At 36.2% G+C, this 24,411-nt stretch overlaps 1 protein-coding gene and 1 long non-coding RNA gene across 7 annotated transcripts in view; one reads left to right on the forward strand and one right to left on the reverse strand.

Moving 5' to 3' along the window:
* Positions 1 to 6,788: 6,788 nt before the first annotated feature.
* LOC129000051 (uncharacterized) lies at positions 6,789 to 14,879 on the reverse strand. 3 transcript variants are annotated; one of them, XR_008491335.1, is made up of 4 exons: positions 14,830 to 14,879; positions 13,492 to 13,718; positions 9,662 to 9,800; positions 6,789 to 7,264 (listed from the first exon to the last, which is right to left on the reverse strand). It is a non-coding gene; the product is annotated as an uncharacterized LOC129000051 (long non-coding RNA). The 3 variants fall into 3 exon arrangements; XR_008491334.1 differs by lacking the exon at positions 14,830 to 14,879 and adding an exon at positions 14,669 to 14,787; XR_008491333.1 differs by lacking the exon at positions 14,830 to 14,879 and having other exon boundaries at positions 13,492 to 13,972.
* Positions 14,880 to 20,120: 5,241 nt separating this feature from the next.
* The window catches only part of LOC128999483 (transmembrane protein 268-like), a 32,374-nt gene continuing 28,083 nt past the window's right edge, over positions 20,121 to 24,411 (forward strand). For 3 of the 4 annotated variants that reach the window (XR_008491298.1, XM_054426037.1, XM_054426035.1), the window contains exons 1-2: positions 20,124 to 20,281; positions 23,134 to 23,288. Coding sequence is in view for 3 of the 4 variants with exons in the window: in XM_054426037.1 (XP_054282012.1) it covers positions 23,150 to 23,288 (139 nt within the window). In the remaining variant the exon portion in view is untranslated. Of the gene's footprint in view, positions 20,282 to 23,133; positions 23,289 to 24,411 lie in introns of all 4 variants that reach the window. The other variant, XM_054426036.1, reaches the window with a different exon arrangement.

Genomic DNA, 24,411 nt, shown 5'->3' on the forward strand with positions numbered 1-24,411 from the left:
TGCGAAAGTTCCGCATTGACCTAGACAATTTGAATCATAGGTTGACCGCAACTGTGTAGCCGTTGGGAGCCTCACATCGTTGGACGAGCCTTTTATGATATCAATGGCATTTCCGCTCGGGCATTGTATACCGGCTGGAGAGATCAACGATGGAGAACAGTTGAGATAAGACTTGTTTGAGTTGTTTTGGCTTCTTTAATGTAGCTATAAAATGTAAAAATAATCAAAAATATATAATTCTGAGCAATGTACAGACAAAACTCAATAATTTAGATTTGCCTGTATATTCCAACCAGCATGGTAGGTGTGTGTAACTTGTTCAGTTATAGATTTAGGTTAGTTTGACTAGTAACTGTTATCACCGATATTAGAACAGAAACTTTATGATTCATAAACATAAAATACCCCCGCCGCAGCAAACCTGCAGACTAAGCGAATTTCAACTTGTATGATTAAATGTTTGGCAAAATATTTCCATAAATATGACATATTGAGGTGATTCAAAAAAGATTTTTAAGATTTATGTATTTTAAAACATTTGGTCACTATACATTCAACATTTCATACCACCAGCTCTTGATCATGTTTGATATGACTAGTCTCAGTGACAGAAGGAAGTTGGCCGCCTTATCTTATCTATCTCCATAAACTGGTGAGCAGTGTTATGGACCATAGTGACTTGCTGGGACAAATCAATTTTCACGTTCCACAACACAATTCACGCATCACTCTTGTATTTACCCCTCGTTACTCTCGTACCAAAATCTTGGATTCAATTCTCCACTAAATATAATGCTCGCACTTGTAATGCCTATCAGTTTGATATATTTTACTTATCACTAAAGATGTTAAATGTCTGTTTGTCAAATGAATTCAAAATTATCAACGTTAAGTAATAATTTGTCTAAATATTACCTATTTATTTATTATATTATTTTTATTGCATATTTATTATATTTTATTCATGACCATCAGTATTTTATTTAGTATTTAAATTCTCTTGTTACTGTATATTTACATTTTATGTTTTCATTCTTATTTATATCTCTTATATTAATAGGTGATGGCTGTTTTTTGTGAACAAAACTCCTCCGTTATTTCTTGACCGATTTTAACGTTTGAGGTGTCAAATAATTCGTCTCAATTCGTAGTTTTGCATAAAGGTTTTAGAATTTCAAAACTCTTACCCTTAAGGGCACGAGACGCTCTCAAAGGTAGCATTTTCCTTATAAGAATTACATTGAAAACAAATTTAAAAACAAAAACAGCTGTATATAAAAAGAAACTCATCAGCTTTTTGGGAGTATTGATGTTTGTAATATTTAGGAGGTTAGAGACAAACCTAACAAGTCAATTAGTTTTATTGGAAGAACAATTTCTTGTGTTTAAAGGAGAAATATTGAAAACAGGAGGAGGAGACAATTAATAGGAAATCTTATACGTATGAGAAGAGTAGGGGAGAGGCCTGGTCTTACAGTAAGGAATCCAGGTACACAATCACTTGGGGAGATGAATCATTTTTGCCAGTTATGCTATAAGCAACTTATTTTAAAAGTAAAAAAGTCATGAAGAATATACACATCATGTTGTCGCAGTGGTAAAGTAAACCTACCTAAAGTCAGATCAAATAAATACATGCAAGAAATGTTTACTGGTAACAGCTTAAGTCGGGAAACATTATCTGTAGAAAACACTAAAAAATAAGGCCGGGTCCAAAAACTGATGACAATATTTTTACAAGAAGCCTTTATTATTTCAAAGCGCTATTAAATAGCGTATTTCAATTACTGTAATTACATAAGCATTTAGTCGGGTCTTTAAAACTCATCAAAAATTATGACTGTTATTACTGTAGTTTTAAAATAACTTCTGTATAATACCGGTTGTTGACAATTGCTCGATTTTGAGCAACAGGTACACTAGTTTTATATTATTATTTGAGTGAAAGTGTTATATGACTGCCACCATGGAAGACAGACTTTTTCCCTTGCTGTATCTATCTATATACTTATTTAATACGCAAGCAGGATTTTTGTGACAATTACTCCTCCGAAACTACTGAACCGATTGACAAGGTTTTTGTTGTCATTGGAAAGAGCGTAACGTGAAGTTGTGCAGGAATGAATTCACATTGCCTAATTCACAATGTTTACATTTGCTTTGACATTTAAAATTTATGTATTTTAAAACATTTGGTCACTATACATTCAACATTTCATACCACCAGCTCATACATTGCATTTAATGTAAAAAACCAGAACTGTCAAATGCCTATTTCACAATTTCAGACAGCTGATCCCAAAAAAGTAAAACAACTATGTGGTAGGTTTATTTAATCTTAAACTTTATGATTGATTATTTATTATAAATCTATTTCAATGATTATGAAACAGATTTTTCCCGTTGCGAAGCAAACAATAATAGTGAGAACTGAGAATAACATATGAATTGTAAACAGTCAACGTGTAAATTATCCATGTTGTATTAAAAATGTGTATTTTGGATGTTGGTTTGTGTTTCATGACCTTTTCCCATCTATGGGCAGTTTGATTGTTAAAAATTAACCCTTTAAACTATTATATAACTATAATAGAATGGGACTGTTATGTAAATTGTGAGTATTTTCATTACCAGTTAATAATCTTTTAGTTGACTCTTTTAAAATCATCGGAAATTATGACTGTAATTAGTTTTAAACAAGTTATTTGTTTATAAATAACTCCTGTACTTCTTTGCAATTGCTCGATTTCGAGCAACATGTACACTAGTTTATTTATATATTTTAAATTGTAATACTCTGTTAAAGATCTTTTTACATGATTAATGCTACAGAGTAATTAATTGGCATTTGTGCTGTTTTGTAGCTTTAGAAAATAAAATAAAATAAATAAATAAATATTTATTCCCAATTTTAATAACATTAGATTTAACGAGTGCTTAGGTTTGCTGCTACGGGGAAGGTAAAAAGGGTTTTTGACGATACGTCAATAGTATAGGATGAAATAAATAAATTTGCCAAATGTTATCAACAAATATCCATAAACAAGTAAACTACAAAAGTTTTCATTTTCTCCATAAGAGAATAATATGGAATTAAAAATTACACTTTTTTTATTTTCTCCGCGACCGTTAGGCATACAATGGTGCTTCAATATATTAAATAATTTTTTTTAAGCTCTACAAAATGTTTTAAGAAGAAATTGCAGAATTTTTGGATTTTAGGGTCAAAAATGGGAAAACCCCATTTTTACCCCCATACCCCCCCATAGTCCAATCATGCTAATTCGCGAACTCGTTTGAATAGATGTAGGTTTACACGTTTATACAAAATTTCAACAAAATCGGATCATTTTTGCTCGAGTTATCGCGCTAACTGCTTTATCCGCTTTATGAGGCAAAAATTGGTTTTTCCCATTTTTGACCCTAAAAACTTAAAATTTAACATTTTATTTTCAAACCATTTTGTAGAGCTTAATAAAACAAATAATTTAGTATATTGAAGCGTTGCTATGCGCCCAATGGTTACGGAGAAAATTCCAAAAAACTGTAAATTTAAAATTCTTATGTTATTCTTATGGAGAATAAGTTAACTGTTGTAGTTTGCTTGGTTATGATCATATTTTGAACAAATTTGGAAAATGCATTCATTTCATACTAAACTATTAAATAGGGAGTAAATGTGATATTTTTAAGGAGACATTTTAGTGTAAATCCAATCAGGCAAATGGAAATTCGCTTAGTCTGCAGGTTTGCTGCAGTGGGAGTAGTGAAATATAGCTTATTCCCTATATGGGAAATTCGCTAAAATCTATATCTATAAAAGAAGAACTATGTATGTGTGTACCTTATGGACTCCAAAACCGCTTGACAGATAGTAATGAAACTCTCAGGCATTTAAGTATCTTTCAAGGATGGTTCGAGTGGAGTTTGGTGCAGATCCGTCAAAAGGGCTCTTCTGCCCCAGAGGGTTTTAAGTGGGCCAATGTCAGACTTTTAGATCTACAATGTTTACAAATAAATCTATTAGTATAAAAGAGGATGTTTGTATATATATTTGGCAGTGATAAACTCAGACACCGCTGAACCAATTGCCACGAAACTTGGTACATACGTGTAGAATTTCATGGAATAGGTTTATACACCTACACCATCAATTTCGTGATCCGTCCAATCGGCTCCGCCCCAGTGGCTCTGGAGTTTCCCATGTTAACCTTATGAGAAATGGAATTAATGAATCTTAACAGCTGTTTCAATTAAACAAGTTGGTTCTGTTCTATGATGTTCAATAGCATTAAAGTTACAACGATTACCAACAGGGTGCAGCACTATTATTTCTTTTACATTTTACAAACACTACCGTTTTTTAAATTCTTTTTTTTAAATTTTGTTGAGAATGAGTGCCCCTATCCAGTAGATGAACAGTTATTTTAATAGCTTTTGTTTCTTCAGAGCTATAGACGAGTAAAAAAGCCACTTTGTCACGTCATGTATATATACACTGCAGCAGCTGTGTACCGCTGGGGGACTTGGCGGGCCGGAACGCTGCCACGTTCCTTAATAACTAAGGGTACTAAATGTTTAATTATTTATTTTTTACTAATATATATAAACTAGTGGCTTGTAGGGACATAAGTCCCTAAAAAGCTCAAATGTAAAACAACTTTTTGCAGTACCGGTATTTAAACAAACTCAGAATAACATTATCTATGTGTCAGAATAGGCATCCCTACACCATATCTTTTGTGTAAAAACCAGTTTGTTGTTCTTCTTTGTTTGCTTTTGTTGATGTCATTTTCAATAAATAATTTGAATCACTCCAGTGGTTTAACATGAAAAGGCAGCAAACATATCATTGTTTGTGAATAAATACTGGTTTACTAAGGTAGCTTTGGTCTTGTGGTTAATGAGGATAAATAAAAGCTTCCCTGTTTGGAATTTTTAAAATTCATTGGAGGTTCGCCTTCAGATGAATTGAAGACGCCTGCAATTTCATCTGCAGTAGGCTTATTATACCTATGACGATCCATATTTATCCTGTCTACAAACCTAAGTTCTAATTCACTGTCACCTTGTACAACCATTTCTTCCGAAGCTCTTTTGTAAATTTGAGCAAATGGATTTTCTAATAGAATTTCAGCTAGTTTTGACAATATTTCAGGTTTTAAGTCAATATTTTCTCGACGCCTTTGACGAATTTCTGTTGCTGTTGATGTGTCAATAATGTACAATTGGCCATACACGGGGTCTTCATCATGTTGAGGCAGCAAATCTGAGATTGAACGATAAATCTGTCCTTGAATTTTGAAACAGTATGGTCCTTTTCCTGGAATATCTTTCTTACTGACTGAAAAATAAGCAAAAGCCATCGCACTGTTGCATTGTCGAATGAATTGATACAGTTGTGGGCTCTCTTCAAACAAACTTTTAAGTTCTACATTAGTTTTTGACTGAGGAAGGTTAATAAGTCCGTTATGGCAACATGTCATAAAATGATTATTCGTTAGTTCTTCTCTAAAATGAAGAGCACTACATTGAATGCACTCTTGGTCCAATAATCCTGCATCATGGATCTTTACATTTCTCTCGTCTACCATGGGTCTCCTAAAAAGGGGTTGTAACATATCTTGATTAAGTTCGTCATTATCTACTCTTGCTCTCCTACGCGCACTGTCATTCCTATGAACAGTTCCCCGCCTTTGTGGTATTCCCCTGGCGTTCATATTAATTACAGTACTTATAATGAAAAGAATATATATCCAGCAGCCTACATACCAAAACATCTTGAATCCCTGGTGATTTTATAAAAGTATGATCGAATATGATTACTCTACGATGTATATTAACTGCACTAAAAAAATTTGCTTACAAAGGAATGCAAATACACCATTTTAGAACCAATAACATTTATAGGTTATTTTAGTTGTATATATTTACACAGCCTTAACCTTAAAATGTGTAGAAATATAAAGAAAACAACATAATTTAAAATAAACTTGAACATATGATTTAAAAATAAATTTAATTTCGACTCTTTGATTATTTATACAGAATATTTATTCTATGTCGTTTATTCCTTTAACACGACAATAACGTAAAAGCATGAAAAAATGAAACTTGAGTATATGATTTAAATATAAACAAAGAATGCAGACGTTTTTCCGACTAATCTTCAATATTTCAGTTTTATTATAGTATACATTTCATAGTAAACCAAATGTGTGTATTGATCACTGTTTTCAAATCTGTGGCACAGCTGTTTTAATTTCAAAAGATGTAAACAAATTAAACCCCATGTTGTTTTAATGGGAAAAGTTTTATTCTGTTGCGAATTTATGGTAAAAAAATAAGAAAAATGAATAGTTTTCCCTCAAAATTCACGTCAAGACCTTTAAAATAAGACCCCTCCCATCCTTCTACGGCCATCCAGTTACTCACAATTTCTTTACAAAAATTTGACTTACGGAATTATATATATAAATATATATTATTCTTGAGGAGATCTTGATAGAGTTTATGATAAATGAAACATGAAACCATATGAAACATTGCAAATTTTCGTTTAGTACAAATGTTTTCAAGCAAATTGAAATGAATGAAAAATGTAAAAATGAACAAAACAAATAAATAATATGAACTATTTTTTCATAAATATATATACCTATACATGAATTTTAATGGATGGTGTTTTTGGCCTCTAGGGACCTCAAAAAGAAAAATTAAATCGGTCCCGGGTCCACGTCTTACCATGAGTAAATGGGAAATTCGCTAACAACATTTTATTTCTTATAATTTTATTCATTTCAGTACATCAATACAGGAATAGCGATCTATACTATATAAAGTTGTAAATGATTAATTTACTAAGTATCAAAATATAAGAAGGTTTCAACTGACTTATACGATCCCCGCCTATAGAACAGGCACCCTGCTAGTTAAATATCAAGATGTCTCTTTTCACCCAAGACAAGGTCAGTTAGTGAAAGTAATCATTTTAACAAACTTAATAGACAGTATATTTTTTTAACAGGCAGAAGTACAAACAAATATTAAAAATTTAAGAAAACATTTTCATAAAAACAATAAAATTATCTGAATTTAATAATCTAAATGAGAAAAAAATGTAAATAAAAGTAGGCCTATACTGATGTACAAAATAAATATTAAACTAATCAACATAATGAATCTAAACTGATTTGTCTCCACTTCTTCAGCCTCCTCTCCCCCAACCTCCATGCCTCCATCGCCATCCACCCTGTCATCAGGCCTGGAATATAACAGAACAAAAATTAATATTAAAAACTGTATTCTGAACTTAAGTCTAGTCTTTTTATGCATACTTCTATTATTATTTAATGTGCTCAGTGGCGTACTGAGGGGGGGGGGGGGGGGTTCGCACCAGGCCCCACACCAACATAGGCCTCCAAATATCAGGGCCGTATTGCCCTAATGGCGGACACTGTGATTTCCGAGGGCTTCGGCCTGGGAAGGGGACTCACTTGGGGCCTCAAAAGAATGTTTTTTTCTCTTAATAAATTTTCTCACAATCTGTTAGAAATAGGGGGTACAATAATCAAAGTTTAACTTGTATTCTCATGATAGCCGAAAGCGTCTGCAAAGATTGCCTGATCGAAATTTACGACTACCAGCAATCGCGGGATGACGATAATCAGGCCTCGCAACTGCGAAAGATGTTCACGATTGCCCCGAGGATGCCCATGATTTTAACCACTGCTGACCGTGGGAGACAAAGATGATGACCCTGCAAACACGGAAGACGGTGCCTGTCGGTGGGTGGTGGGGATAGGGGCGCTTCAAGGCCTACGTGCGGACATTTTTAGTTGCCATGGAGCTGTGGACAGCTGAGCACCATGAAATTGTAGTGAAAGTGTTTTTTAAAAGTGGCAATTCCGGTGTAGCTGCTCAGGGGTAGTCCCGTAGACGTTTCAACGTGGGTCCAAGGGGAAAAGTCTTAACTTGAAACAACATTTTGCTGTGGGTCTGCACGTAGATAAGCTGTAGCTCTGCACATGTCTGGCCACTCAGTAGAAGAATTTTATGATATGACCTGCACTTTTTATTCATACAAAATGGCAATCGTGCAACAGTTGAAGCCCAGTGGCTAAGCAAAGTGCATCTCATTTTCAGAACAAGTGATTGATTTGATTAAACGTGACAAAATTGCGTTATGAGCGACGAATCACACTTTCAACCACAACACATAGTCTTCCTCCCTCACTCTCTTGAAGTTCTCTGGCGTCCGGGCTGACCTGTTGATTTTAGTTTCAATGCTAAACTAGTAGCTCTAAAGTTGCTACCCAAAATGATGTTGCGAGTTGGGACTTTTCTTCTTTGATTCACATTGAAACGTCTACTGAACAGCTACACAGGTATAGCAACTTTTAACACATTCGCTGCGGCCCATCAAACGGCAGGCGTAGCCCCAGTGCGGTGCAGCCCGCAGCGTCGAACAAACCCGATTGCCGGGTGATTGGCTTTCATATATCGGTATGACAAATATCAAATTACATGTGGTGATGTCCTGTTTTATGACAAGAGTTGACGTAGTTTGCTAAACACCCACAAATAGCAGCACTGCTTGGAATATAGCCGGTCCCATTGTATTGCCAATAGGAGGGAGAAGGACGGGACACCAAGTTGATTTTTAAGTTTGCCAGACGGGGATTTTATGGGGAAATTTTACTACCAACCTACAACAAAACCAAAAGCAAGTCACCCACTACACGCTAACAAAGTATAGGTCTGCCTTCGACCGACGCTAGAGGAAAAACGAAGATATACGAAAGGCATTGCCGAGCGTATCTGATCTGATACGGCAGCACCTGAACACAGCTCGGCCCATATCCGATCGGCTACGCCCGCAGTGAACGTGTTAAAAACACTTCCACTTCAAAAATACATGGTGCTCAGCTGTCCACAGCTCCATGGCTACTAAATTTTGTTCGCACATTGGCTTTGTAACACCCCTATTCCCACCACCCTCCGCCACACACTGGATTGACAGGGCGGCAAAGAAAACCGTCAAATAATTTTGTTTGTCAACTGCCCTGAATGACCTTTTTTTATTTCTTAAGATAACAAATTGGCTTGTTGGGCAACGTTTTATGTCAAATGATGAGGTCATCACTGAAACAGAAGAGTATTTTGTAGGCTTTTCAAGATTGTAGGGTAACTTACTATTTATTTGAACAGCATTTGAAGGAGGTTGGAGAAACTTTAAGATAAGTGTACAGAGCTAAATAAAAGGAGATTATAACAAAATAAATCAAATTTATCCCAAAACTGTTATTCTATGTTTTTCTAAGGACTTATTGAACCACGCTCGTACTAAATACCTTATTGATCTATCAGAATTGTTCTACTTGTTTCAACTGCTTCTGTTGGCAACGCTTTTCCATTTCTCTCAAAATAATTTTTGTTTCAGTACTTACCAAATGTAAACACTATGACATATTCAGAATTAATTATAATTATGTTGTCAAAAACTATAGCCTACATTTCCTAAAAAACAAAAGCAAATTTTGGGCACCTCTCCAGTTAAAATGCTCGTTATACTAGGAATTCAGGAGGGTTATGCGACATAGGTTTCAGGACACGGCCCTGGATTTATAAGTATTAAATTTAAGGAAATGGCAAAACTTACCATAAGTTAGTTCTCTTCAATCTTCGTCTTTACTTCGCCCCATCCTCCATCTCCTCTTCCTCTGGCAACTCTCCCCTGTATCCTCCAATGTCGGAGGATATTAATTACAACGCCCCCATTCTACTGGTAGGCTACAGCTCTGTACAGAAATATTGCAAAAAATAAAAAATAGTGTTATACAAATAATTTTAGTCTAACAAATAATACAAGAGTGTAGACTCCTTTCTAGATTTGCGATATTCAAATAGGTACAGCTAGTAGAAGAAAATTTGTTAGCAATCTGGGTCAAGTTAATATAAATATTAGAATTTTTATCAATAATTAGGTTTGGATAAAATAAATTGCTTCAAACATTAATTCATTGTTATTTCCCAATTTGCAAAAATGCAAGCTATAGCCTAATTAAAACAACATGTTACGAGATGTACGGTACGGTAATCCAAATAAATTTTAAGTAGGGGCCTAGTTTTAAATTGTTATAAAAAACTATAAATTTGCATACAGATTATATATTATCCTCATGTTCCACCAAAAACTATTGTAACTAGTGGGCGAAGTGGCACTTTGCTAGACATGAGAGAAATGTTTAAACGCACGAGCCGTAGGCGAGTGTGGAAAGTATCTTGAGTGCAGCAAAGGCAGTTTGCACTTGTGTTACAAACTATATTTTTCTTACAATTATTATAAAACATATAGATAATTACCTAGTCTTTCAAACTCTGTTCAACACGTTTCTAGGTTAGGTTAAAACCAAACATTGGTGAAATGGTAAGCTGTACCAGTTGATCGTAGTCGTAATATCTTGAATGGGTAGCCAACTTATTTTCAAGTGTACGTATGTATTATGTGTCTAATAAAACCTTGCTGTTTTGTGTTGTTTGGTTGGAATACTGGAGTGTGGCAAAAAAAAAAGAGTGCGGTAAAAGTAAGTAAATTGCAGCAAATAGCAACTTTCTGAGTGCTATAATAAGTGCAAGGAAGGCCACTTTGTCAGGTGACAGTTGGAAAAATAATTCACATGCGCTTCATTTTGAAAACTGTGAATGACTGACTTAAACAACCTTTTTATTATAACTGTTATCATGTTAAAATGTGTAATTTTACGCACAGGCCGCCTAGTTATTAGTTTATAACTAATGTGATAACTGTATACACACATTGTTTTTGTCCTATGACACAACAGGCACTAGTCCGGAATTTTAATTCACATTTCACACTTCAGCTTAGGTCTAGGGCTGTGGTATTCACACAAAAGAAAATAATAAAAATAAATAATAAAATCCATTGGTCATCTGCCAGGATTTGAGCCCGGTACTGAAGTTCTGCTCGCTCCCCTAGGGTAAAGAATTTAGTCAGTTGTAGGCATTAGGCAGGCCTATAAAATATGTAGAGGAGGCTATGACTTAGAGCATTGGAACGCCAATAAATATGATCAGTCATTAATATTAATCGGGGCCAATCCTATGAGCGAAGACAGAATCATATTTAGTAAATAAAGTTGTCACTTCCAATTGCTTGTTGTTGAAAACAATCAGCTGTAGGCTAAAGTTACTTCACCCACCACAGGCGTCGCCGCCATAGGGGACATGGGGACGCGTCCCCCCCAATATTTGAAAAGTCAGTTTGGTCCCCCATCCCAAATTTTAAAAATCATACAGAATGCGTGTTCACCCAATCGATCGCTTCCAGCAAGCAAGGTGCTCGTTTCGCTGTGTGATTCGGAAGCGTTCAACATGATGCGGTGGTGGAGGGGTGTTCTGATTCACGATCCTCGAGTTGCACTATGGATGCCTAGACGCTTGTCTTGAATGTCTTCTCGCGTTTCAGTCAGACTTTCAGTCCGTTCCGTCACCGTCAGTCGGCAGTGGTTGATACTACATACATTTATATGTAGGCCTACGTTAACCCTTTTCTCCTTGTGTGCTGTATCTGTCGGTAGTATCGGTTATAGTTCTTTTAGGTTAGTTGATACTTTTTGGAAGAGTTGATACTTGAACCTTGAACTGTTTATTGTCAAATGAAGCGAGCAGAAGGCCAAAAACAAATTGTTTATATAAAAACCTGCTTGTAAAAATGTAAGATTGTGGGTTTAAATATTAGTGTTCAAACGTCATTGAATTCGATACTATACATATTGTGACAGATCTAAGAAATGGAGAAAAAAGTAAAAAAAAACATATCTACTTGCTTGCATGGCATATAACATGTGAAATGGAAGGTTTTAGGACAATTGGGCACAGTTCACAGTTCTATTCATTAGAAATGGCTTTATAAAGTCACCAATCACCATACGGCTTTTGGGAGATATGGCTTCGTAGTCTACAGTAGGCCTATGTTTTGAAATTCATGAATGCAAGTTCGTCATAGTTTGATTTTTAAAATGTCTACTTGCTCATGACAAAGACAAATAACAGGTGAAACGGGAGGTTTTTGGAAAGTTGGACACAGATATAGACATTAATAATGGCTTTAGAAAGTCAGTAAAAACAGCTTTTACGCCACACTACATTATTTTGATGAACTTTCCACGCAAGGATTTAGTCCAGAAAACAGCTGTTTGCCGCCAGCTTATTCAAATGGGGTTTCATTGCGTAATACTGTTCTGCAATGAGTTTTACCGGACACCAATCAGCTGATTATACTGTATTTTCGTGGCAATTAGTGGTTATAAACAAAAACATAACCTTTCATGACTAGTGATTTTTAGTCCTTTAGTTGGTGGAAATATATAAGGATTTGTACGGATTAAGTAGTATGGCGTAAACTATCGTACGTAACTCGTCCAAAATGTGTGTACCGGACTCGTATGGTAATCCCGTACTCGACTTCGTCTCGCACGGGAACGACCACACTCGTCCGGTAAACACTTATTTTCAGGACTAGTAACGTAATATACTATATTGTGAGGATACGGCCTTAGCCTACAATATTTTTTGAGATTTATGAATGAATGCAATCGTCATAGTTAGTTTTAAAAATGTCTAATTATTCATAACAAATAAAGGGGGAAAAGGGAGGTTATGCACACAGTTCTAGATGTTAAAACTGGCTGTATAAAGTCACCAAACGGCTTTTAGGAGGATATGGCCTTAGTCTACAGCGTGTTTTTAAATTCATTAATGCAATCGTCTTTAGTTTAATTTTTAAATTGTCTATTTGCTCATGACAAACAACAGGTGAAATGGGAGTTTATGGACAATTGGGCACGGTTTTTGGTGTTAAAAATGGCTTTAAAAAGTCACCAAACTGCTTTGAAAATTACCAATTTTTGGACCCCCCGGCCTTGTTGGGGGGTGTTGAGCACCCCTCAAGCCCCCCGGTGGGCACCCCCTTCCTACATTTGTCCCCCTCAATCTTTTGATGCTGACGACGCCAATGTCACCCACAGTTCATTCTACTTGTTAATGTCATCCACCCTACCTTGACTATTCAAACATTTTGAGCGGCGATTTATTCCGTTTCAGTAATATTCATCTGCGGTGAAAAATAGTAGTCTATTTGGATTCAGTATGGTACGTAAAATACTACGCAGAGGATACGGGCCGGTAACCGGATGTGGATTAGGCATCCGGCAGTTACTGTGATAACCTAACCTAACCAACCAAACTTGCTGATAATGAAAAAAATCGAATGGAGGTTAAATTCTGTCCATAAAATAAATTTATAAACGCAACCAATTCAAACAAAAGGTATTGTACAGTTAAGAATAAACCCACGCAAATATGGACATTAGGCCTAGGACATAAAAATGTTCTTTCCATTTATGATAACCCAATCTAACATAACCGCCGCAAAGCGCTGTATATCTGTAGCCTCCGGATAATACTTACCAAAGTACCGATTTGAACTTTGAATAACTTAGTTATCACGGCAGTATGGTAATAGCCTCCAGGGTACACAACTCTGGTCTCTCTATATCTCTCATCTGCAGTGATGTCGATGGCAATGTCGTCCAGAAAGGTTAGTCCTCTTAACTTATTGGTTCAAGACAATAGGGTATTTAAACTAGAGACCAATTTGGGCTCAGGTCAAATTACAGCCTTTGCTCCAGGATCATCTATAAAATTAACATTGAAGTCATCAGCAATGAATGATATAATCCAAGACTAGTCTTACACCAAATACAAACCTCTCTAGAATATTTTACAGCACTTAAGTTTACATCCTACACTCATTCCAATGAATATATTTCTTTAATACTTTCTTTCTTATTACTTGGCGACCATACAAAGTAGGTATTTTAAGCCAAGTATGAATGGAGATGAGTGTAGGATGAGTGGCGCGATCTTGTAGTCTTGTTAGTGACTAAAAGACTGACATTCCTTAGACACAGCTGTTAATTAATAGCCCATACAGCTAATGGCAACTAAGGGACCTACAGTTTATAGTGGAATCCGAACCACATTATTGCCTTGGTATAGGCCTAACTTATACGAATTGGTATAATTATCAGGATAGTACTGCGGAGAGTCGTAGTAAGTACTCACTCGTGCGGACGTTAATCCACACCAGGGAGTATCGAATCCACAGTGCATGCCTAAAAATATCCACAATTCGTGACCTCCTAACTTAGTAGCTGGATTACAGGACGACGCCACACGTCCCAGTCATATTGATTATTTCATTCAATAAACTTAGGCCTAAGCCTATATCAAGTTTGGTTAGTTAGGGTAAAACCTAACCTAACTAAAGGAATGCAATATTCAAAATACTAAATAGTCTATGTATTTAATATCTTTCATTTGAATAAATGTAGGACATAGCCTAAACTAAAGTGCAGCCAAATATTTTTACATAAACAAACTCTCAAAGTTGACACTGGATCAGTGGGGATAAGAGACAATCCTAATAGCCTAGGGATTTGCCTATTCAAACATTTGCAATAATATTGCTCTATGATCCAGAATTAGCCTACGAACAAGCTGGAATAAATGGAATAAGATATTGATTCTTGATTCTATTGATTGATTCTTGATTCTGCATCTTAGGCTCTTGTTGGTGACTTACCTAAGTTAGTGCCTGGTAATGTTTTTAAGTTTTTTATCCTATAAAAATTATTTCACATTATTCCTTTAAAACTATTGTTTGTAACACTCGAGTCATCTATTTTCTTGTAAACAAGGAAAGAAATAAAAAAGATAAAAATATTTACAATACTGTATACCTACAAGTTTTAGTCCATAAATGGCCAGCTTGAGCTTGTAGATGTCCGTCGGGTCGGAATCAAATATTGCGACTTGCGACTCGTGAGTTGAGGAACTGAACGATGAATTAGAACAACTCCTTTTCAAGAGTAGCTCCGAAGAACGGGAGCTTGTCGATATACTGGGACTATTTCAGTGTCGACATAGTGAAACTATTTCATTGTCGACAATATGGGATGTCGACAATTTGTGGTGTCGATCATTTGCGACGTCGGTTATTTGGGATGTCGGTTAAGTGGGAATATTCCAGTGTCGACAAACTGGGAATAATTCAGTTTCGATCAATTTCTACGGTTGTCGATATTATGGAACCCACCCAACAATTACACGTAATAAGAACCTCGCTAGTCCGCTGCATTGTGATAGCTGAAAATCGTCGGAATGAAAACCGCCGCTACAAGATACAGAAGTTGGTACGCCTGCAGTGCCCTCCACAGCTGCGCGCGCCGCTGGCACTGCCGCTCAACACATCCCCACCTAAAAGACGAGCAAGTGGTAAGTCGGTCGGGAGGATTGACGACAAGTTGGTTTCTCGTATATAATAATTTAGATTTACAGGCCGGTCAACTGGACTGCCGATGAAATAACTTGTCGACGTACTGGTTTTCAGTATTTATCTATTTAATTAAAAAAGACGGTCTAGTGGCAAGACGACCAAGTATCTTGTCGGTCAACTGGTGGCCCCCCATTTAAAAATCATTAAAAAAATTTAATTACCTTTTAACTTCTCAATACAAAAAAAGGAAGAATTTTAAGCGCTTAACTTTTAACTAACCGTAAATAAAAATCTTAAGCTCAGTACTGTTTTAATAAAGGTTTTAACAGAGTAGGCTTAGAATACTGACTGACAGACCAGTTAAAATGTTCATCTTACTTTTAAAATGTTAAATAAGAAACTCTTCACATACCATGTCTTTCTGTAAACACTCTAACGTCTTCAGCCAAATGACCTTGGTTTCGTTGTTCTTTAACCATTATTTTTAGATCATCAAAAGCGCGGCATCTTGAAATTGTTACGTACAATTCCCCATGCTGTAAGCAGGGGATGCAGCTCTAGCAGATAAAGACCAACTTTTCGAGGACGAATTTTAGAGGAACACTCGTTTTCCAGCTGAACTTCAAGTAATAATTTCAAGACTTCATCATTCATAACTTTCGCCATTAATCTGGTTCTATTAACCAGTCCTTTTTTTGGATTTAATTTTCTTAGTAAAATTACAATTACACCTTTTTTGACATAACTTGCGAGGAGGTAAACCCTTATCGAGGAGGAAAATATGTCATTCTGAACAGTGTACAGACAAAACTCTAATTTTATTTGCAGATATTTTATATACAGCACCATTTGATTAACTGTATTTTTTCACTTCTATAACAGATTTCGTTTCTCATGACGCTTGATGAACGACTCATACACCTAATAACAACTTACTTAAATAGGCAATCCTAACGAACTACTGTTGCAGTAAACTTAACTGTTACACATGTTTGAAATTTACAACATCTTGCATAATTACAATACTTTGTGCCTGTTGGCTACTATGAATCGTTTGGATTAATTTAAGATATTAAACTTTTTTGATATAGGCCTACACAAGGTAAATTGACCTCCATGTTACCCAAAATTATACACAGGTCCTATATATATACTAGTGTACATGTTGCTCAAATTCAAGTAATTGCAAAGTATTACAGGGGTTATTTCAAAACCAATAACAGTCATATTTAAAAAAGTTTAACTCAAAGTTTAAAAAGAGTTTAAAAAGAGTCAACTCAAATATTACCATTGTGTAACTCAGACCCTGATTACCTAAATCCCTGGTCTTCGTTATTGATAAACCTTAAGCATTCCGGCTGGGTTTCTCCTTCTCAAAATGCCTCGCTGTACAGGCAACACATGTCATTGATAGAGGGTCAAATTGAGAACGAAAAGTCTTTTAGGGGTAGAGTTAGCTCGCATTCGTAACCTAATAGTTGAGATTGTCCAGGGTCAGGTGCTGACGTGTACGCCTCCTTTCTATGTTTCGTTGTTGTCGCGTCGGAGGCATTTAAAAAAAAAACAACAAATAAACAAATTATAGCTACACAAAACAACGATAAATGCACAAATTTAAGTTACAATCATGCTAACACGATCTGTCATAGCGACACAAAGCAACGATAAATATATAAATTCAAGATACAACCATACTAACACGGTCCGTTTTCGTTTTGGGGGTTATGTTTACACAAACTCAAATAGTAAATAAATTTACTCAATGCGTTTCATTGAATCGAAAAATAAATAACAGTAATTAAATTATACAGCTGATCAAAATGTAAACAATTATGTTCTTCATAAGGATAACATGGGAACTTTCAAAGCCACTGGGGCAGAACCCAAGGGACTTTGTAAAAAATGTAAGGCCAGTTGGCAAATCTACGCGACACGCTCTTTCCAATGAGATGTCAATGGATAAAATCGGTTAAGAAATGGCGGAGGAGTTCAACCGACAAAGTTTCATGTAGCGTATTAATTATATATATATATATATACACCATATTACCACACTACAAATGTAATTCTACAATATACGGTACGTAGTTTTATCCAAACAAACGATCAAAACCCCCTAATGATATTGTTATTTGATTCAATAGTCAATGCACATAAGCGAGTCTTATCTTTCAAAGCAGATTAAATAATACAAAGGCAGAGGAATGCGCGAGAACGAGGTCACTTCACGGTTGCTATAGAAACGACGAAACTATCCATTAGAATTGCGCGCCAACGTCAACTAAACTCCAGACTGTATAAACACGCCGAGTGTGTAGTGTTCGACGGAGCTAGGCTACTTTCAGTTGGCAAGACTGGCTTCTAGCCTCGAGCGACGTGGTTCAACCACGAGAAGCGCCTCAAACTCCTGGGTAATCCCCGGTTAGCTCCTCCCACTCTGCCCCCTATCCCCACCTAAAAGACGAGCAAGTGGTAAGTCGGTCGGGTCGATTGACGACAAGTAGGTTTCTCGTATATAATAATTTAGTTTTACAGGCCGGTCAACTGGAATGACGATGAAATAACTTGTCGACGTACTGGTTTTCAGTATTTATCTATTTAATTAAAAAAGACGGTCTAGTGGCCAGACGACCAAGTATCTTGTCGGTCTACTGGTAGGCTCCCATCCAATAACATTAAATCAAAAAGTTACTCATCCATTTTTCAAACCAAATATATATCTATAAAAAACTTATAACAAAAAGAATTGTAAAGTTGCCTAAAAACACAACATTATAAACAAATTGAATTAGCAAAAAGTTAAACAACAAGAAGTTGAGTTTAATAAATTTGATAATAAAACAAATGATTTGTGCTGTGTGCACTGTGACTGTGGAGTGTTTGTGAGTAAATAAGCCCCAGAGCCCGTGAGACTGGCTGCAGTGTAGGAGCACAGACAATATAATACTTTAATGGTTTATTCCATTGTCTGTGGTAGGAGCGTCATCCCGCTTCCGGTCTGAAGAGTCGGGTCCGGTCTGGTCGGGTTGGCTGATCAGACAAAATTCTGCTTCCAATGTAGGCTGCCAGACTGGAGGGAACTGCTGTCTGCCATGTTATCTTATGGGACGTCTGACACTAAACAACCCTACTTGCGACGTTGCCAATTCTACCGGGCTGCGGCCTGTAGTTAAAGTTGGCCTGACTAAGAATATGTCTTCTGGCAAACTGAATATATAAGTATAATATGATTTCTTTGCATTGTTACAAAGTTTCCAAGCTTAGAAGCTATCCACCAATGTATGGACAATTTTCAAGATAGTCCCACAGTACCAAACGGTCTTTTTTCTAAATACTTTTAATAATTTTAAAACGTAGCTCTTATAGGAGTATGTTTGATCTATTCTCATACTGATCATAACCATTGACTATAAATACACCCACTGCCACCTTTAACTCCAGGCCACGGCCTGGTAGAATTGGCAACGTTGCAGGTGGTGTCTATAAAAATATATATAGCACCAGACATCTCATAAGATAATAATAAAAATGAACTCTCATAAGATAACATGGCAGACAGGTGACACCAGCTCAATAATTCGCGTACTATTCATTTAAATTTAAGGACATACAATTATTAATATATTAAAAATAAAATATATAGAGTTGAAAATCAACACCATATTTTTAAATTGAAAATATATTTTTGTATATTTAAAGTGAATTCAATATTTTCATTATAGATCAAACATGATTATATCAATGAATACGTTCATCGATTATACCATAGATAAAACATACTCCCTTATTATACCCTATTATTTTACACTTATAGTTCGGCCGCTTAGAAAACGACCTGCGCGCTAATGCTAAACCAATGCTGGAGGAGGTCGTTTTCTAAGCGGCCGACCTATAATCAACGATTCGTCTCTTAATATTGATTTCCCGTCTGGCTTTTGGCTCATATACAGCGTGATTGATATAAGTGTGCCAGCCGTTTTATTCGAAAACTATAAGAGATATCAAAAAAAGTTAAATGATAAGTGCCTTGGATTTTTTATTTAAAAAATTGTTGTCAAGTCAAAAAAATTATTTTAGCCGCCATTTTTCCAATATGGCCGCCAACTTCGATTTTTCTTAACGAACACCCTGTATTTTATTATGTATTCTGGTAGAAAATGTAATTTTAAGACGATTTTATTCTTGTAATTTTTTTCATAAACCTAACCGTTTCAAAGATAATAATGGTTAAAGTTTTGAAATTTCTGCATGAGAAAGAGTTTCGATAAAGGCCTAAGCAAGCATGCCAGCTGTTTTATTTGAAAACCATTCAAAATTTCACAACTTAAACCATTATTATCTTTGAAACGGTTAGGTTTATGAAATAAATTACAAGAATAAAATCGTCTTAAAATTACATTTTCTACCGGAATACATCATGAAATACAGGGTGTTCCATTAGAAAAATCAAAGTTGGCGGCCATATTGGAAAAATGGCGGCTAAAATAATTTTTTTGACTTGACTATAATTTTTTAAATAAAAAATCCAAGGCACTTACCATTTGCTTTTTTTGATATCTCTTATGGTTTTCGAGTAAAACGGCTGGCACACTTATATCAATCACCCTGTATTAAGTTCCGTCCGTTTTAGACCAGACTGGACTGGACTGCTTCCAACATTCAACCCAACCCAACCAATCCAAATCCAAAACAAAAACTGGGACGTCTGACGTCTGACGTTTGTTGAGTCTGAATCTGACAGCAGTGAAGTGACAACCAAACCAACCACGACCATTTCTCATTTCTTTTCTTTCATTTCGCGACGGATGTGTATGTACAATGAAGTGGGAGGTGCCTTAAGTTCTGTTGTCCTATTTTAAAAACAATTAGTGCCTTATTAAGAAAGACAATTCTCTAGAAACAGTATTCTTTGCATGCTGGGTATGTACCCTATTTATTTTATAGCATACACTACTTTATAATAGGCCTAGCCTACTTGGATATCTTAATTTCTCCTCTATAGCCTAACTTTTTTGCCTAAGTGCCTTAGTGTCTGGGCACAATTAATTATAAGACATACGTTTGACAAATATTATATTTTTATTAATTTGACGAATTCTGTATTTTGTTCAACAGAAAAATCATTAGTTTTAACTGACCTTTATTTGCATCAATTTAAACATGGCCTTGACTAAAGTCATGGACCAGCCTAGGCCTTAGCCTATACTACTTGTTCAGGTTTTACATTCCTTTGGCAGTTTGGTTAATTTGTTGTTATGATTAAGAGAAAATTATTGGATCTTTTGCTATTGACTACCCAAGGTTAAAGATGCTTGTTCAAAAGAGCTTGTAATTTACAGCGTTAGGTCCGTCAAGAGTCTGTGCTTCGTCCCCTTCTCTTTGTCAACGATTTAGATCTTCAGGCGACTCACTTTTATATGAGGATTGGGTACCCTGCTGGCAAGAGGAAAGGAGATACAACAAATTCGACTGAATTTGGACAAATTATTGGGCGAAGCCAAGAATTGGTTTGTGAGCAGCACAATGAGGATATGACTCAGAGCATCACTTGCACCTTGACACAGAAAACATATTACTATAACCCAGAATGCCAACCGCGTGGTAAAAAGCATTAAGTGTTTTGAGAGAGCTTTGCCTGCCAATCGTAGGCAGCGCCACCAGCGTTGCCATGCACTCAGCATAGCAACGCTGGTGGCGCTGCCTACGATTGACACAGGCAAAGCTCTCTCTAAACACTTAATGCTTTTTACCATGCGGTTGGCATTCTGGGTTATAGTAGTACCTATGTTTTCTGTGACCTTGAAGACCACTGATGCTGGGAGCCCCTTGAAGCTCCTTGGGTTCTGGATAGACCCGAATGTCATGGGATGAGCACAATTCTGCCATAAGCTCTCTAGAGTCCTCTTTTAGAAAAAAAAATCAGTGCCAGTAGATTTTTTTGTGTCAGCCTATTACGCCTTGTACCACAGTCACATCTCATATGGGCTGATATTACGGGGACATTAATCCAAAAAGTCAGGATATTCTGCGGCTTCAGAAGAAAGGGAGGATACTTGAGTTAACTCATAACTTTGACAGCCCGGAGAGACCACAGCAAGCCTCTGATTTCACTTAGCATAAGATTCTCACCATCTTTAAAGTCACTAATGTACTAGACTCCGTTTGCTACATGAAGGAGAGTATTGGGTATTGGTGATTTTAGTGTGGTGCAATACATCAGCACGGCACTAGAGGAGCTACAAATTTTTATGTACCAAGATGCAGACTCGCTTGTAAGGTGTTAATTCCGAGGGAGGTAAAATCTACAACTTATAAGCCTCAGATCTGATACAAGTTGTTGTGTGTCCAGGGTTCAATTTAATTTGATAACTTAATTGGCTGGGCTCAGACCATACGATTTTATCATTCACTCACTCAATCATTGGTCAACATCATTGCCCAAATTAAAACCAATTAATCCCCGATCGTGTTTCATTACAATATAAGTTGGTTTGAGGAGCTAATCAAACGTCACCTAAAATAACCGTAGGTTAGCCGTGAACTAAACCTAGGTGCAATGTACAAATAGGTGTGTGAACTACTGCTAGTGTGTTACCTACGCTCACAAAATAAAATTACTCCGTACGGAAAAGGTTACTTCACCTTTTAATAAATTGTAAATAAAGAATAAGAAAATTAATTTAACGAGTAACCCTACTGGGCTACCCTGAGTTATTTCACCCGGGTGTGACAAGGAGAAGATATCCCGATTAAATAAATTTAAAGTAAACTATACTCGTTTTATTGCACTCATTATTGGACCACAAGAAGGGACGGATAACAACAAGGCGGTTCCGCCTGTCTTCAATTTAATACAAATTTAAATATGTTTGGTACCGTACCTTTAATTTAATGGATGTCAATTATAGGAGTAACGCTGAAATGCTATTGGATAATGATGGACGTGAGCTGTTTCGCCCGTCCCCTAACAATATGTAAAATGCGGTAGAGTAGATCAATTAGTCTTTACCAAGAATGAATTTAAACTCAAGAAACAACTAGGCCTAGTAATAATACTTAACAGTCTTGTGAAGGGTTTAACCTATCTAGCTTGGAACTATCGTAGCCAGCCTATACTTTCCACCAAAAAGGAATAACAAATGCAGCTGCAATAATAATAGTAAATAGGCCTACATATATATTTAATACTGGGGTGATTAATGTTGAAGCCCGAAATGGGGACGACGACTAAGTTTAACTATACCAATAGGTTGGCTAGACCAGAGCGGGTTTATTAGTTTAGAAGGGAGTAGAGGAGAGAGAGAGAAGTGACCAGCTACACGCCGGCCGACGAATGAATCTTGATCCTAGGTCTTGGAGAAATCTCGCTCTACCCCTACCCTTCGCCCTTAAGACGCTGCCAGTGTGGCGGGTGGACACTGCCAAATTTAATTCTTTAGGTCCCATTTGGCTTAATCATTGAACAGCTTCCCAGTTCTGGGAGTGAGACTGTTCAATAAACTCCCAGTTAAGTCAAGCAGGGGAATAATGCCCAGTTTAAAAGATTAGTACGAGGGAGACTGCTGGTAAACCCCCTATTTGGCGTGGATGAGTTTATGAGGGAACCTTGGAGAGGAGTCAACCGCAATCCAAGATAGCCCATTATGAGTTTGACATAGCCTATCTAGATAATCTGGTCATCGGTGAGGCAGCGGTAATAAAGCTAATTAAAGACTTATTTAAATTACTTACTTTTTTAGGTTAATAGTTAATAGGCTTTATCTTGTTTTCAGTATAATTATCACTGGTATGAGTTCTCCAACTGCAGATGATAAAAGTGGTGATTTGGGCATAGGGAAGTCACCTGTTAAGAAATGGGTTCAGTTTGAGGAAGATGAGAAACAGAAGAATGACTCAGAAAACTCTGTGTCACCCACTAAATCTATTGGTAAGTGCAGTGATCCCTTAAAATTTATTTTATATTGCCATCCTTATTTATTTTTGCTATTTAAGAAAATTTCTAGTTTTAGCCTACTGATGACGTATCAATGTAAATATGAGTCAGAAGTTAAGGAAAGGCCAATTGGCTGATTAAGATTATTATGTACAAGAATAAGGATCAGCTAGCTTACCTGGTAGAGTCCAGATTAGCCTTGGTAAGACACATAAAACAACACAGAAAACTTTCTTTCTTCTCACATTACAGTCTTCTTTCTTTTCGAAGTCCCTAACTGGGAAGAAATATTAAGTTTTTCTCTTATTGTGTTATGTGTTTTATCTGTGTTACCGAGGCTAATTTGGACTCAGTCTACCAGGTAAGCTAGCTGATCCCTATCCCTGTACATAATAATCCCAATGTAAATATATGAGCAATCCACAGAAATCTTTTCTTCTCTATGAGGATAACATGGGAGACAACAAACTGTGTTTAGCAAACTTTTGAACTTTCTATTACGGTACCAATTAAGCAGAAACTAGAGCTGTCAATAATTATAGCGTCTCGGTTTCCCCACCCGCAAACTGATGAGAACCTCTTTAGAGAAGGAGTGGGGGGCGTGACGTCACTCTGCTCTTTAGGGAACACCATTACCGTAACGAGACGAATTGATTCCATCGAATTTTCTATTTTACTTTATAAAGCATTTTTTAACTTTTCCCGTAGCAATTACGATCCATTTTAGCCTTGTTTTAGCTATTGTTATGTAAAGACAACAATATGTTCTGTTATCCGAACTATTCAATTAAAGAGGTTCTACTGTATGCAGGTTTGCTGTAGCTCAAGGTTATACATCTAATATATATTCATTACTAACATTTTAAATACATGTTTTTCCCTGGCATCTAGGGACTTCAAATAAAAAAGTACATCAATCCTGAATATTTTTAGTCCTTTACTTTACAGTCACAAATTCTTTCCTAAAGGAAATTTTTCTTAAAAAAGGAAAAATGTCTTGCAAACAACATTGATTTAGTTCCTGGTTCAGTCATGTGACCAGGGTGTGGTCACTTAGCAACCCAAATGTGTGTTGCATCTACATACTGTCCCCATTTGAAATGTATGCATTCAAACT

Source organism: Macrosteles quadrilineatus, unplaced genomic scaffold, assembly GCF_028750875.1.
Source record: "Macrosteles quadrilineatus isolate MER2022 unplaced genomic scaffold, UCM_ALF_1.0 Scaffold_8__2_contigs__length_117827958, whole genome shotgun sequence".
Lineage (NCBI taxonomy): Eukaryota > Metazoa > Arthropoda > Insecta > Hemiptera > Cicadellidae > Macrosteles > Macrosteles quadrilineatus.